Source organism: Petromyzon marinus, chromosome 48 (assembly GCF_048934315.1).
Source record: "Petromyzon marinus isolate PM22_M1 ecotype Great Lakes invasive population chromosome 48, UKy_Petmar_22M1.pri1.0, whole genome shotgun sequence".
Taxonomy (NCBI): domain Eukaryota; kingdom Metazoa; phylum Chordata; class Hyperoartia; order Petromyzontiformes; family Petromyzontidae; genus Petromyzon; species Petromyzon marinus.
Genome location: NC_133714.1, coordinates 9964546 through 9980298, shown reverse-complemented (window position 1 = coordinate 9980298; position 15753 = coordinate 9964546). Strand labels below are relative to the sequence as shown.

At 52.7% G+C, this 15753-nt stretch overlaps 1 protein-coding gene across 11 annotated transcripts in view; it reads left to right on the top strand.

Moving 5' to 3' along the window:
• Positions 1 to 14881, top strand: part of LOC116952782 (cyclin-dependent kinase 17-like) — a 68108-nt gene extending 53227 nt beyond the window's left edge. For 8 of the 11 annotated variants that reach the window (XM_032972412.2, XM_032972409.2, XM_032972408.2 and 5 more), the window contains 10 exons: positions 96 to 158; positions 1813 to 1936; positions 2095 to 2215; positions 2929 to 3026; positions 5280 to 5385; positions 6581 to 6623; positions 7971 to 8061; positions 8807 to 8884; positions 10064 to 10135; positions 11179 to 14881. In XM_032972412.2, the coding sequence (XP_032828303.2) occupies positions 96 to 158; positions 1813 to 1936; positions 2095 to 2215; positions 2929 to 3026; positions 5280 to 5385; positions 6581 to 6623; positions 7971 to 8061; positions 8807 to 8884; positions 10064 to 10135; positions 11179 to 11216 (834 nt within the window). In that variant the 3' untranslated portion in view covers positions 11217 to 14881. Of the gene's footprint in view, positions 1 to 95; positions 159 to 1812; positions 1937 to 2094; positions 2216 to 2928; positions 3027 to 5279; positions 5386 to 6580; positions 6624 to 7970; positions 8062 to 8806; positions 8885 to 10019; positions 10136 to 11178 lie in introns of all 11 variants that reach the window. The other 3 variants (XM_032972411.2, XM_032972419.2, XM_032972410.2) reach the window with 2 other exon arrangements.
• Positions 14882 to 15753: the final 872 nt, after the last annotated feature.

Sequence of the window (15753 nt, the reverse complement as noted above, 5' to 3'; positions counted from 1 at the left end):
GTGCTGCCCGGTGTCCGTTGCGATTTGGCGTCGCCCTTGAACCCGCGGGTGTTCAGATTGTGGCGTGTCCGCGTGCCCCTGATTGTGTTCGACAGGAAAAGGACCTGAAGCAATACATGGACGACTGTGGAAACATCATGCACATGCACAACGTCAAGGCGAGTTCCGAACTCTCGTGGGCCTGCCTCCGCCCTAGCTCGCCCCGTAGTGCTCTTTATCCCACCACACGGAACATTCCTTTTACATACGACCTTTGCTTTCGATTTACAACGCGTTTTTTTTGGAGCCGACGCAGCAGCCGTCCGGTCGGCTGGATGGCACCAAGGGTCAGATTGCTCGACTTGCAATTGGGGTGGCCGCATGGGTCGACACGGCCCGTCATCCGTCGGCGAGATCGATAAAATGAACACGGGTTTTGTGAGAAATCCTTATGGATTGTCTGGCCCATGGACTGGTGCCTGCCACAGGCATGTGGAATGTTTACCACCGGCTCAGAAGCACCGCTGGCTCAGGAGCGTGGCGTTGCTGCTCCCTTTCGCAGGGGAGACTCTTTGTTTCACTTGAGTCACGGCCTAATTTTAACCGTTGATCTCGGCAGTGCTGGGGCTGAGAGGCTACCCTCGTGTCCTCCGCTCTTGCCTGGATGGCTCGTCTCGGAGCCCAGTCGAATGCAAGGAATTGTGTCCACTACCCTGTGCCAGTTGTATCTGACTTAAAACATAATGTCCCAGAATAATAATTGTTAACGGTGCACGCACATAAGGCAGAGGGGCCTGCAAGGGATACCATGGGAAAAGCATGTGATGTGCGCATGTATTGTTTAAGTGATATCGAGTTTATTATTATTGTTTTTATGATGCTCATTTACCCGGGAGAGCTCGCTGGGTCTCAAGAGTTTTTTCGGAACATCTTGCCAAGTTTTCGCTGTAGGGGGCGATGTTGCTGTTGTGTGCAACACCAACTTGAGCATCTACATCATGGGGGGACCTCCTTTGCCAGGAACAAAAAGAGGTTTTCCTGGCAACAAAACAGCTGTGTTAAGATGTTAAAACACCAAACTGAAACCTTTTACAAGGAATCATGTCTGCATTAACCACAATACTTGTGGTCAGAATGCAAACAAAAAACATACTCTGATAATATGATGCATTTTCCTAGAAACTGATTGGTCCACACCAGAGACAGCTTTCTTTTGAGCCTCGTCTCAAACCTGTGTTAGGCCAGAGGACGCCAAAAGGCGTTCAGCTGTCTCTGGTGTGGACCAATCAGTTTCAAAGACATTGCATATATTATCAGAGTAGTTTTTGTTTGCATTCTGACCACAAGTACTGGTATTGTGGTTAATGCAGACATGATTCCTTGTAAAAGATTTCAGTTTGGTGTTTTAACATCTTAACACAGCTGTTTTGTTGCCAGAAAAAAGGCGAAAACCTATTCTCACCAACTGAGTAATGTACAGCTATTTTTTTCAGCATTGGGATGTTTTGAGCAATAGCAATTACACTGTCATGTTTAATTCATCCATGCGAGGAACCCCATGCAGAACAAGGGAGAAAACGTACAAACTCCACACAGGCGCCAGAGCCAGGAATTGAACCCCCCAGGAGCTGGTTGCAGTAAAGGGCGAGCGTGAACTCTGCACGGCCCTGCCGCCCGTGACACCTACAGATGTTGCCACAGCTCGGTGGCACGGAGTACCGCAGTGCGTCCTCGGGATGGCCCGGCGTGCGTGCCGGCACCGCTTGAGTGGCGGCGCCGCTAATGGGCCCGCGGCTGCTGCTTGGCGGCTGTCTGTGCGGTGCTCGCGTGCAGCTGTTCCTGTACCAGCTGCTGCGGGGCCTGGCGTACTGTCACAAGCGGAGGGTGCTACACCGGGACCTCAAGCCCCAGAACCTGCTCATCAACGACAAGGGCGAGCTCAAGCTGGCCGACTTCGGTACCCCCACAACCCCGGGTCACCCTCGCTCACACTCGCTCACACTCGCTCACCCTTCACTCACCCTCGCCAGCCTCTCACAGGCACCGTGACCCCTCCTATTGGAATGTTAGCAAGGGAATGGTTCACGATGGTGGTGACCGCGATTCCCTTGCCAGGCCTCGCCCGAGCCAAGTCTGTGCCGACCAAGACGTACTCAAACGAGGTGGTGACGCTGTGGTACCGGCCTCCCGACGTGCTGCTGGGCTCCACCGAGTACTCAACGCCCATCGACATGTGGTAAGCCTGGACGTGTGGGGCACGTCCCGTTGACAGGTGACGAGCCCGGTGCCACGGATCGATCTTCTCTTGAGACCAGCAGGGGTCACACCCATCCCATTGCCTGCAGGACGGACAGACAACATGTTCTTGTGCACACATTTTGGCTCGCCAAGAGATGGTAGTAAGTCAAGTGGATTAATCTCCGTCCGTTTCCATCTGTACGGAAATAGAGCATTGGCGACCTCGCACGCGTAGGATTTCTCCGTGTTCTCCGGTCTCCTCCCATATGTATTAACACTCATGAATTGTCTGACTCATCTTCAAATGTAGAAGACCACAGAGCTTGGGCAGTTGTTGGTGCCGGCTCAATTCCCTGCAAGAACCACATTTGATTTGACCATGTGGCTGGCGAATGCAGAGCCCTCTAGTGGCTGCAGGGGTCACGTGATCCCATTGCATGCGAATGGAAAGCACATTGGCTTCCAACGCGTGACTCGACGCACTTGTCACGGAGCCCAAACACTTCTATCCGTCGACGAATCGACGCATCGCATCCCCGCTGTTAATGCTTGAGGCTCACAGAGCCAGACGGAGACACAGCCTGTATCAGTACCGTTGAACGATGACGCCAAGGCTCGGGGGTCCGGTTTGCAGAGAGGTGTAGCCCTGGTGTTAGGAGATGGTTCATTAATACCTGCGTGTGCGTGCGTGCGTGCGTGCATCTGTGGCAGGGGAGTTGGGTGTATATTTTTTGAAATGGCTGCGGGGAGGCCCCTGTTCCCGGGGTCTACGGTCGAGGATGAGCTGCTTCTCATCTTCAGGATGCTGGGTACGTTGCGTGTGTGCGGCGCCGCTCTCTATGTTTTACGGCTCTCGAGGTTTGGGCGATGACGCTGCCGGGCGGTAGCGCATGCTTGTGGCAGCGGTTCAAGGTTCAAATCCGGCGGCCTTCCCCGGTTTATGAACCACAGAAGTACCGCGCGCCGTCTGCTTCACTGTGGACGTTAAAGATCCCGTGACGTCATTCGCTAGAGCAGGCCGTTGTGTGCTGGTGCCGCGGGTCCACATTTTGGCAAATTTGAAAACCTGCCTGCTTGATTGGAATGCACCTCGCAATGAATGTCCCCCCCAACTGCAAAATTATTGCAGGACCCATCATCATGGGCAGATAGCCCCTAGGTGTCCACTGCACATTTCGTCATTTGTTTCCAATACAAAAACAAGCATAGCAATATTCTTGGTTCTTTCGGTAAAGTCACGTAGAAGGGAAACAGTAAAATACTAATAAATATATATAAAACAATAAAATTATCACGACGTTTCGACTGCAATCATCATCAGGTGTGAAAACCACAGCAAGAAAATTTGAAAAAAAGTCGCGTTTTTTTATTAACGTTAGCACCACGGAGAGCGATATGTCTCGGACAGCATCCGTGAACACAAAGCAGACCTAAAACACGGTAGGACCAACACCTCGGCCGTGGCAGATCACTGTTATAATTCAGTGGGCTCACATGACATTGACTTCTCCAAGACGGAGGTTCTCTGCAAGCCATCTGGCTACCATGAGAGATTCGTTCATGAGGCCATCCACATATACAAGCACAGAGACAATTTCAACCGAGAAGATGGATTCTGGCTTAGCAATCATTGGAAGGATTTGATAAACCATTTCGGGTCTTAATTGATTGTTCACGCTTACGGTGGCTGTCAGACCGCATCCATTATTTTCGTCTCCCCCCTCCTCTTTTCTGAGCATAGATGGACTCGTCCATCCCTGCAGTCACGAACATAGATGGACTCGTCCATCTGAATAACTGCCAAATCGCTCTCCGTGGTGCTAACGTTAAAAAAAACGCCACTTTTTTCAAATTTTCTTGCTGTGGTTTTCACACCTGATGATGACTGCTTGTGTTGCAGTCGAAACGCCATGATAATTTTATTGTTTTATATATTTATTATTTTATTGTTTCCCTTCTACGTGACTTTACCGAAAGAACCAATAATGTGAATACCTGCAGTCACGACAGCTTTAAATAAAATGTAAGCATAGCAATAATGAAGATGATGCTATACACCGGGAATTAACGATCGGCTCCTCCTCACCCTACGATTTAACAAATATTTTTTCTTCCTGATGACGAACGCTTGCGTTGCGATGGAAACGTAGTTTTTTGTTATTTTTTGTTATTATTTTTTTTTTATCTATCTACGTGACTTTACCGAAAGACCCAAAGAATATGAATTCCTGCAGTCACGAAAGCTTTAAGTCCAGATTATTTATTTGTTATTCAATTCAAATTGTGTGTTATGTGTTTACTGTCGGTCGTATTTTGATAGTCCAGTTTGTACTTCTTGTACTTTCATTGTTGTCTGCATTGTAATATCTCCCTTGTTTCGACCTTTTGTGCCGAAACGTTCAAATGATTTGTGTACTTCAGAATAACCGTTTCTCTTGTGCTGGATTCAGTGCTTGTGTTGTGAGCTTAAGAATGACATTCGGTCGACGCTCCTGACGGACGCGTGGCTCTTCACACGCGCACGCGTCTCTTCACACGCACGTGTTTTACGCGCGGCTCTAATTGGGGCACTTGACCTACAGTCAGAAAGGTCACGGCTTCCAATCCCCAGCCAGGTGTTGACTCGGCCGGTCATCCCAAGGCAGATAAATTGAGCATTATTTGTGGGCGGTCAAGGGTTGCTATCCTGTAAATGAACTGGCACTTGGCATAAGAATGAGGAATTTCCACCGAAAGCCCATGGTTGCCACCGTGGGTTAGAAGTGCGCCACGCTGGTTGGAGCAGGGAGACGCTTGGCCATATATTTTGGGTTTTAATCGCTGTGACGCAGGGGACAGTGTTGGGGGTCAAGAGCTTGAGAATTGTCCATCCTGAACTCTCCAGGTGCCCTGTCAGGGAACTACCCTGAAAGGCAGCAGCAGCAGCAACAACAACAACAACATATAAGCAACAACAAACAACCGTATAAGCAATCGGGCATTTGCTTATTGAAATTAGTGAACGATCGGAAAGTCTGGTAGAGCTCAGATCCCCCCCGCTCGGTGCGTGTGCGCGCGTCTAGGGACGCCCTCGGAGGACACGTGGCCGGCGATTCTGGCACACGAAGAGTACAAGGCCTACAAATTCCCCAAGTACAAGGCGGAGCCCCTCATCAACCACGCTCCGCGGTGAGGCCCTGCTGCCCAGCCAGCACCCCCGCCCCCCTTCCCCTTCCTGGGCTTCACGGCACAACGCCGGCCACCGTCGCGGCTCGCGTCCGGGTCGCTTGAGCAAAGCGGCGCTGCGTCTGGGCTTGTCGATGACGGGACGAGCGGCGACGCTCGCGCTCCCGCCGTGCACCTTCACCATCGATCTGGATAAAGCAAAATGGGGCACCCTAACGTCCTACCTTGCTTACTTCTGCCACATACTTGCCTTGGGCTGCCATTCTGTCACTGCTCTTGTCCATTTGGCTGTCCCTTCCAGCTACGTGTCCTCCCCAAGTCCACTTCCCTGTTCTTAACAGTTTGTGTGTTGTCTCCGATTTGCATATCTTTCCGTGATCCGCGTGTTTCTCTTCCTGTCACTCAGCGTAATTCCCAGCGTGCATCTCTCTACGCTTATTTGTCACTTTTCATCTTTTGATGCATGTTCATTGTCTATCTCTCTGATGTGTGCACTGATTAAAACTTTTATTCTTCAGTCGTTTCATCCCTTAGAGGCCCATAAAATTCGTACCGATTTGTGGGACGTCAGCAGTGATAATCTTGTGAATATACTGGTTCCTATAATTTTGGCGGTGACATGGCCCAGGGGTAGGTACGTGTTTTGCTGATGTTCGTGGTTGGAATCCCGCAGGCCACCCTGGTTATTACTGCCGGTGTAGTAACAATAAAATACGTGCCGTCCGCTTCACCGCGGACGTTGCAAAACCCGTGACGTAATTGAAACATGTTGGGCATCGTGTGCCGGCGTCGTGGTCCCAAGATTACTAGATAAAAAAATGACCCGCAAATTACCAAGTTGGGATTACACAATAGCAATCATTGTCCCGCATGGACAGACGAATGCCCCTCTTTACAAGGTCAGGTGCTGAGCCTCCTTGTGCCATTACAGGGACAGCTGCCACTTGGGGGGGGGGGGGGCATGATTGGAATGTTTGAGATGTGATCACGTGTAAAGCGCCCCTGCGTGAAGGGGGGCGCGGCTCTATCAGCAACGTCTCATTGACAACGTTGGTGCAATGGGGATGTGACATTTACACTTTTGGTTCAGGGCTGCCTGTTGAGAGGGTGTCCCTACCCCATCGCTGGTTTGAGCGAAGAAACGCTCTTGACTTTGATCGCTGCTTCACGTGATCGCCTCTGTCGACGTGTGTTGCAGGCTTGATGCGGATGGCCTGGATCTGCTCTCGAAGCTTTTGCAGGTGAGCCTTTGTGAACGCACACGCCCTGATCAGTTAGGGAACCTGGCCAAAAGATTGTCATCCACAAACACCTGATATGTTTTAAGGATTCAACCAGTTAAGGGTGGAATTTCAAGCGGTACCTTTTTTAGACAGCTTGTTGGTGCACGCCTGTCGTAGAATGCTTTGGAGGCGCGGGTTGGGTGGCTTGTGATAGGTTTGTTACATTCCTAGACCCTCCGAGCTTCGAGGTAGCCAGGAGATGGCAGTACAGCAAGTAGTTTTGCGAACCCATCAATCCATATGAATAAAAGTCATCCAGTGGTCAACTAGTGTGGGTTTTCTCCATTGGTAAATTTTAACGTTGACCCTCGTGTTGCATTCCCATTACTAACTCATTGCTGGGCCTCTGTCGTCTACGGAGACTGGGCGGAATCGGCAACCAGTGGTGGAGTGACGCATGCAGTGACTCGAATGAAAGTTTTAAAATTAGTTCCATGGAATTATTGGTATAAATATAAAGAACAGTGAGTGCCCTGTCGTGGTGAGAGTGATTGCGGGGAGCTTGTGACCACCACTTCGGTGTGTACGATTGATGGTATTATTTGATTTCGTGTATAATTTATTTTGCCTATTGTGTGAGAGGCTTCCATTACGAGTGCCATATTGTTTGTTTGTACGAGTGCCACATTGTTTAGTCTCGTATTGTTTCCATTGTTCCATAACGTGCGCTCGTTTTCCATTGACTTTGTGTACGAGGGCTCTGTTTACTTATTTTTCGTTGGAACACACGTACGAATTTTCACCCGAGGTCGGAGAGAGGTTTCCTGGGTTTTTAATCCCTAAGTTCAAATCCCAGCCAGGGTTATCACCACGAGCCATCCCTCTGTGGTGCTTGGTGAGGTTCATCATTGTGTGCCGGGAAGCCACCAGTGACCGCATTTCTCCAAGACAGCGTTGTGGATGTATTCAGGAAGAGGAGGTTGTGATTGGTGGGTCACCTGTGCAGGATGGAGGAGGGCGGGTCGCCGACATGGGCATCGGAGTGGCACCCAGATGTCGGTGATGGATGGGAAGGCCCCAGGCCAGACGGTGGTGGTGATGAGTCTGTAAGAGAGAGAGAGATTGTTGAAGGACGTGTCGACTAAGTAACAATGGAAAGAGCTCAAGCGAGACTGTGGTGGTCCGGTGTCGACTGGAACAACTGCAAGATGGTGAGGTGTGGCAGCGCAATCGGCGTTGGCCCACGACGGCCTCTTGACATTATCGCGTGCAGTGTGAGACCGCGTGCTCTGTGCCGCCACCGCCGCCGCCGCGTGACTCTGCCTCCATGAGTGCGTTGCGCCTGCCCCGCCCTGTGCCCGCCAGTACGAGGCGAGGCGGAGGGTGTCCGCCGAGGAGGGCATGCGGCACCCGTACTTCAAGAGCCTCGGGGAGAGACTGCACAAGCTGCCCGACGGTACGACGCGAGCGAGGCGCGTGTGGCGAGCGTTCGACGTGCCAGCGGCGTCTCCGCGCGGCTGCCTCCCTTGCGACGCGGAGATGTGACAACGTGACGGGATCAGGGGCGGGGCAGCAGGCTCATGGAGTTCATAATCGTTGAGTCTGAGATGCTGAGCTCGCAACTGATATCCGAAGTTGAAGTGTCCGGCCTCTGCCTCTCTCCCAGGGGGTTCACAATGGCTGTCGGCGATGCAGAGTTCGCAACGCTCGAGTCTTATGTTCAACCAATGGGACTGACTGAGTGTGTGTGTGTGTTTCTCTGGGGATTCATAACGGCTGCGTGAGAGACAAGAGCCGTAGCTATTTGTGTTGGCACCCGGGGCAAAGTGCCATCCTCGCCCAACCCCCCTTCCCACCGCTCTACGGCTCCGGCGCCGCCCCACCACGAATTGGAGCCACCGGCCACCACCGCTCGCTTCGTTTGCAACAAATTCGGGCGGCACCGCCGCCCTTGCTCCGGCACCGACGTTGAGCTTGCGTCGCCGAGATGGGAGGCTTGAGCTGGGGGGACCTGGTGAGGGTTTCGGTTCAATCCCTGGGGGTCTGTACGTGCGTCGCTTTCAAGGTGCCCCCTTTTTGCCGAGGTGCCCGGGTTTCAGTCTCTGGAACTGGGCGCGGACCGCTGTGAGACATCTTCCCCTGCGCTCATGCTTTCGCTGTTTTGTGTCGATCTATGTTTCCCCCCCGCCCCCCCCCCCCAGTTGTGTCGATATTCGCACTCAAGGAAGTGCAGCTGCAGCGAGACCTCGGTCACAGGACGACGCCTTACCACGAAGCAGGTACTCGCACCGGGGACGGCGTGGCCCTTTCTGTAGCGCCACATGTCGCAGCATTTCTCCGTCCATTCTACCTTCCCTTGCCTGCCAGTGGGTTGTTCTTTGCTCGTGAATTACGCGTGGGTAATGCAATGCCACCTATTCCGTATCCTTTGGAGAAAGACATTGTTCAACCAGGACAGCGGATATACTTATTGAACATCAGTCCTCGGTAAATCCGATGTTATTGATCTAGCCACAGGGAGCCAATGGGAAACGCTTGACTCACAATTGGAAAGTTGCGAAGTCACATCCTGGTCGGAGTTTGACGATCGCCATTGCACCATGGTCGATCAAATGTGAACCACTTTGTGAGAAGTCGGTGGTGGCTGTATTATGCGGAGAAATGATCCCGACCATGCTAATGCGGAGTTCCCACCACTAGTGCAAGTCCATAAACAGCTGTGAGCAGTGCCACGTGCTGATTGAGCAGCACCTTGACCAGTGCACGTCACCCGCAGTCCACGGTTTAATACCAGCAGCAACGATTGATGAAGCTGCATGGGCGGGACCCCCTGAGGTGCGGTGCGCTGGGCCAGCAATGCCCCCTGCCCCCTCGTCTCTCGCCCCTGCCCAGAAGCGAGTTTTGTCTCGTCACCCATGCCGCCCGCTCACAGCGCACTCCCCACCCCCCGTTCACTCCTCACTCGCGGGTTTTTCGCGAGTGGACGCTCTCTTCTCCGCGAGGCACGCGGACGGCACGGGAGGGAGGGCAGAATTGTATAGTAGTTTATGGGATTTTGTGTCCCGTATGTCACGCAGGGTGTTCTCAGTCCTTTCCCCTGGACGCGCTCATCAATACAATTTCAATGCCTGTAAAACAACAAGAGTTTTTTTTTTCTGCTGCTGCCTTAAAGTGTTGTGACCCTTCGAAATAAGACTTCCTTGAACGGCACGGAACGTTCGTCCTTGGTTGCAGTGCTGCTCATTCTGTGTGGTGGGCCACAAACCTTTCGCGACCTCCCTTTCATGCAGACGTGCGGCTGTCGCGCTCACTCGGGCCTGTGCCCTGTGTTGTCTGCCCGTGCTCGTCTGCGTGCTCTCTGCTGCTGCTGCTGCCGCTGTGCCGTGTGTCTCCTGTGCTCATCTCCTCCGTAAGCTTTCTCTGCCTCCCTTGAGATGAGGCCTCTCTCCGCGGCTCAGTGTCACGCTCACAAGCACCTGGCAAACTGACGGGGAGGGCTCCCCCCCCCCCACAACGCGGGGCCCAAACGGGTACGCAATCCTTCCCTCGCCCCCCACACACCCCTTCCCCCCCACACACCCATCTTTACTCCCCGTGGACCCCCTCCTCTCTCTGTCTCTCTATCTCCTTGTCGTTTCACACCCACCCTCCGCCTATCGCCATTCCATTCCAAGCTTAGCCTTCAGAGTCGTGCGAGGAGAGGGAAGGTGTGTGTTTGTGCCCATGTGGTCGCGCCAGAACGTTACGAGCTGCGGGGATAACGTTACGGTCATTTGCGTAGGGGATGGGCTTCGGGATTAGGGTTTAGATTAGGGTGAAGACCTGCGGTTAGGTTTAGGGGTTATGGTTAGGATTAAGACCGCCTTTAATGGTAGCATTATGGATTCGGATTATTGGTTACCATGGTTCCTGCATTATAATATATCGTACGATGTAAGATCCACCATTATTGTTGTCGTCCATTTTCGCACGGTATTGTCATATCGCGATTGTCGTGGCTGGTATGAAGATTTCTTTTTTTCCAGACGGCATTTAAGAGATAACGAAAGCACATGAATAAAAATTCCAAACACATTAACGATTTAAGCTCCACAGGCTTGGAGGTAATTTATTGAACCATACCGTGGTGTAATGGTGAGCACACCGGCAGTCGAAACGATGGGGAAGGTTTATTCAACCTCCCCGTCTCTGTCACCCAGCGGCATACACGGGTTCACCACAGTGAGTCGGCGACAGGTTCCGCTCGGTGCGCTAAAGTGTGGGTACTCCAGCCTCCTCCACGACTCGGTGCCTGCATGGAAGAGTAGGCCAAAATATACCCCCTTGAGTTACTCTCTTTAGAGCTCCCTCTCGCGGGAGGCCCTTCTGCCAGCAGTAGCGGGAACTTGCAGGGATGCACCTGCACCTCTCTTGATGCCTTCGCCCCACGCGTCCTGCAGTCTACCGAGACGCAGCGTGTGGCGACTAGTGTCGCTCGGCTACCCCAGGGCACACACGGGGACACGCGCACACGGAGCCCCCTTGTTTCCCCACCGCCGTGAACGCGCCCTCTCGCCCTTCTGCCCCTTCGCAGCCAACGGCAAGAGCAGGCGGCAGAGCATGCTGTTCTGAGACACGGAGTGGGGGGGGGCGACGCCAGGAGAGAGTGGCGGCCGTGGGCACGGCCGGAAGCCGCCGCCCGTGGCGGTGACGCCGCTCGGAGAGAAGTCACCTGGAGGGGGGGGGGGGCGGCACGTTGTGACGGTGATGAGGTGTTGGCGATGATTGCGGTGGAGGTTGATGACGATAATGGCGAGGGTGGTGATGACGACGACGACGATGATGATGATATACTGTATGGGGAAGGCGGTGAGCGGCGTGATGTGACCCCCTTCTCTACCTTCCTCGAGGAGGCCCCTGGTGCCGTGCACACAAACACCCCCTCCCCCCTCCTCCTTCCCTCCTGAGCATGGTGGGTGGTGGGCACTCGGACTGTGTGTGAGCAGTGCGGAGCGTGTGGGTGTAGTGTGCTTCGTTTGTGAGCAGTGCGGAGCGTGTGGGTGTAGTGTGCTTCGTTTGTGAGCAGTGCGGAGCGTGTGTGGGTGTAGTGTGCTTCGTTTGTGAGCAGTGCGGAGCGTGTGGGTGTAGTGTGCTTCGTTTGTGAGCAGTGCGGAGCGTGTGTGGGTGTAGTGTGCTTCGTTTGTGAGCAGTGCGGAGCGTGTGTGGGTGTAGTGTGCTTCGTTTGTGAGCAGTGCGGAGCGTGTGGGGAGCGCGTGCTGTGCTTGTGAGCGGTGCGCTCCGAGAGCAGTGCATTGTGTACAAGCGATGCGTTGGAGCGCGTGCGAGCGCTGCGCTAGTGAGACAGTTGTGTGTGTGTGGAAGCAGTATGCATGTGTGACTGGTGGTTTGTCTGTGTATTTGTAGTCTGCGTAAGTGCTGTGTGTATGGCGAGTGTCGGCAGTGTTTTGTGTCCCACTGATTTGTCGTTCCCTGCTTGCAAATCTGGCACCTGGGTTCCTTGAGCTTCCATCCAAACGCAAGGGGGTGACCCTTGGTTCGTGTGCGGTATAATATTTTGCCATCCTTTGTAGATTTTTTTTTATCTTTTTATTTGTAATGTTTTGTAAATTGTTCAGTTACTAGGTCGTAGCTATTTGATTTATTTAATTTATTTGTACCCGTTTTGGTTTGCCTCCTCTCCCCGTGTCCAGTCGGGGGTTTCCTGGTTTTCAATAACACTAGAACACGTGCTTGGTGCACAATCGGTTTGCCCATGTGCCTGCACTCCAGCGTGTGCATGCGGTGTCACTTGCGCGTGTGTGCGCGCCTGCTCGTGTGCATGTGCTTGTGTGTTTGTATATGGTAGTGTGTGTGGGGAGCGGTTAGCGCTATGCTGCGCTCAGAACCCGGCAACCCGGGTTCAATTCCCGCTCACGGCCAAGCACCGGTGACTATCATCTGAACCGGTCCTGGGCCTCCCCTAGGTCCACTCTGCCTCAAATGAGTACCTGGTGCGGGTGTGTAAACATCACCACTGTCTATGTGCTGGTGTGCGTGTGTGGGTATGCGAGCATATGCACGTGTTGTATTTGTGTATACCGGTGTGTGTGTGTGTGTGCGCGCACGTAGCTCTGTGCGTGTGGGTGTGCATCGACTATCGCGTGTACCGTGTCTATTTGAACTTGTGCGTACGTACACGCATTGCAGCTTTGACCCTTTGTAGACTGTTTGGCCAGTTTGTGTTTAGAAGAAAACACGGAAAATAAAATAAAAAGTTGCCCTTCTCACCTGCCCTGAGACACTCGCCCTCCTGTTGAGCTGCAGTGGGCAGTCGTGTGAGTGTGGGTGCACTCGCTCGCGTTTGTAATCTTTGTGAAATAAATCCCCGTATTTTATTGCATTCGTTTGCTGCTTGTACAGTGAGACTGCTGACAGTGGCGTTTTAAATGCCCGCCCCTCGTGACGATTCCCTCGGCACACTGGCGGAGTTGCGCCAAGGCTTTCCGTGGAGAAAGAGGCGGGCGCGGTCCTCGCAGAGGAGGGATGTGCGTCCAGTAAAGGATCGTCCCTGACGTTCCTAAGCAATCGGATGAATGAGCGAATGAATGACGGATGATTTACGGAAATGCGCAAAAGAAGAGGACTGCCGCTGCGCGTTTGAACCCGATGATTGTACATTCTGTAATTTGTACGTCCGTGTAAACGCGTCCGAAAGCAATGCCCGTGTTTCCTTTCAACCACTGGCTGTGTCCCGTGCCATGGGGCACTCGTCTGCCCACACCACGTTGGCTTTTGCCTCCAGAAAACCGGAATGCAAACGTGCGGCAATTGGCAGCTGGCGGCGTGTTTCTCAGCGCGGCTCGAGCACGGGGCCTTGCCCGTTCAGCGACCTGGCCTGGTTGTGTGTCCGGGGAAGAGGCCGTGCAGCCGTGCGGAACTCACCTGAGGATCTCCCGTGCAGAGCAGGTGCAGAGAGGATTTGAATAAAATGTTTATTAGATGTTTTTTTTTCTCGTAGCAATCTGGATGGGGTTACAGAGCGCGCACCGCTTTCAAACAGATTACGAGTCAAAACTCACCATTGGGGGATGCAACTCGGCCCGCCGGCAATATCCCGTTGGGTAGCATACGATGCATCTCAATTGGACGCAGTCTCGAGCAGACGTATGTTCTGGATCGGCGAGAAGCCTCGATTAAACGCATTTCTTGGTTGGACAATCTCCGTGCAGAGGACGGGTCTCCGTTGAACATGATCCCGATCGGTCTCGATTGGCTGACATGTTAGCGCCGTATCGGCACGGCTCGTGCCGCGAGTGATCCTGTGCCAGGGTTGAATGGTGGAAGTTTACTTGAGCTCGGTCCTGATTAGACAATCGAGCCTGCCAGGTTAGGACGCATCGAGCGAAGCGTCTATCGCTGGGCGAAGTCGACGCAAACAGGTTAGGCCGGCGCCAGTTTTTTTTCCGTTCTTGTCAAGTCGTGAGAAAGTGGTTAACGACCCCCACAATGGAATGAGAAACTTCTTGTCAACCTACCGAGCGCTTATTACCAACTTTAGTTGCTAGGCACAGTTTGTGCGTGTGTCTGCACGCACCCCGGTCCATTCCCAGGCAAGGAGGACGTTGCACCCTGGCCTTCTCGTTCTGTTCTTCCTGCCCAAAGTAGCGAAGTTTATTCAAGAGAAAAGTTAAGAATGACACAGATTAAAATAATTAAACCTCCACGAATAAATATTTCTCACTGCAGAACAGGACAAATATTTGCACAGCCTTATTTTGTTTTGCATCGAATAAATTTTAACATGTTATTGAGCAGCAAGGAGACTTTTTTGTTCGTAGTTTTTCTCTTCTAATTGGAAAACCCGGTGACGAGTGAACGCGCGGATCAGTGGTGCGCGGATCTGTGTGGTGCGTGGGGCGAAACCGCTTCAGCTGCTGTTTTTTTTGCCAGCAATTGGACTTCATTGTTGTGTTTCATTGAACAATTGCGAGCCCCCCCCCCCCCCCCCCCCGTGATGCCATCGACGGGGCGACCTCTCGGTGCGAACGTTTGCTTTTTGCATCGCGTTGGCTTCCCGCCGACGTTTTGTTGGTGTGACGATGGCAGGGGGGGCGACTTGTGGCCTTAGAGTAGCAAACCCCCGAGCCAGCGGCCCCGTGGCGAGGGCGCAGAGAGGGCCCGCCCGCCCTCGTTAACGTGGAGCTGCTTTTATTTCTCATTCTTGTCCTCTCGCGTCTCACCTTTGTAAACTCATGTTCATGCCGCATGTGTAATTTATAAAAACGGATGGAAAGCAACTGGGCCCCCGAGTGCGTTTCCTGTTACGACCGCGCACGGACGCAACCGGTGCTCGCCCCTCGCCTGCGGGCCTGCAAGCAAGGGTTGGTGGATCGGGCGGAAAAATCGATGTGTGCTGCGAGCATCGCGAGCTTGGAGGCCTGAGGGTGGCCAGGAGGCAGCAGTGGAGACGTGGGTTTCTGACCCTTCTGCGTGGACCTCTTGAGCGTCTTCCCCTCCCGTGTCCCGAGTTTTGTCTGCAACAACTCTTGTTACCTACGTAACTATCTAGACACCATTATGAGACCTCCTTTGCCAGTAGCAAGATATAATAATAGGTTTATATCCTTTTTTTCATGGCGACAAAACTGATACCTTTTTACAAGGGATCATACGTTGCATTAACCACAACACCTGCGGTCAAAATGCAAACAAAAAGACGACACTGATAATGTATTGGCACTGTCCTTGAAATTGATTGGTCCACACCCGAGACAGCTTTTCTTAGAGCCCAGTCTAACATTGGTGTTGGACCAGATGACGCCAAAAGGCGCACAACTCAAAGACAACGCACCATCAGAGTATTGAGAGCTCGGGGTTAAACTTTTACATTATGAGACCTCCTTTGCCAGTGCTGTAAATTCTTCATTCCTGTGGCAATGGGTGGTCTCCAGGGCCGGATGAAGATTTTGTAGGCCCCTGGGCTACAGGTACTGTGAGGCCCCCCAGTAATATTTTCAAAAGGAAAACAAAGTTAAAGAAAAATAACACTTACGAGGCTAACAACAGCATTCACGAATGAAATAACTTTTCACTTCATCTCTGGAGGCCCTCAAACTGGCCGGAGGCCCCTGGGCTGCATCCCCTAAAGCCCCCCGTGCCTTAATCCGGT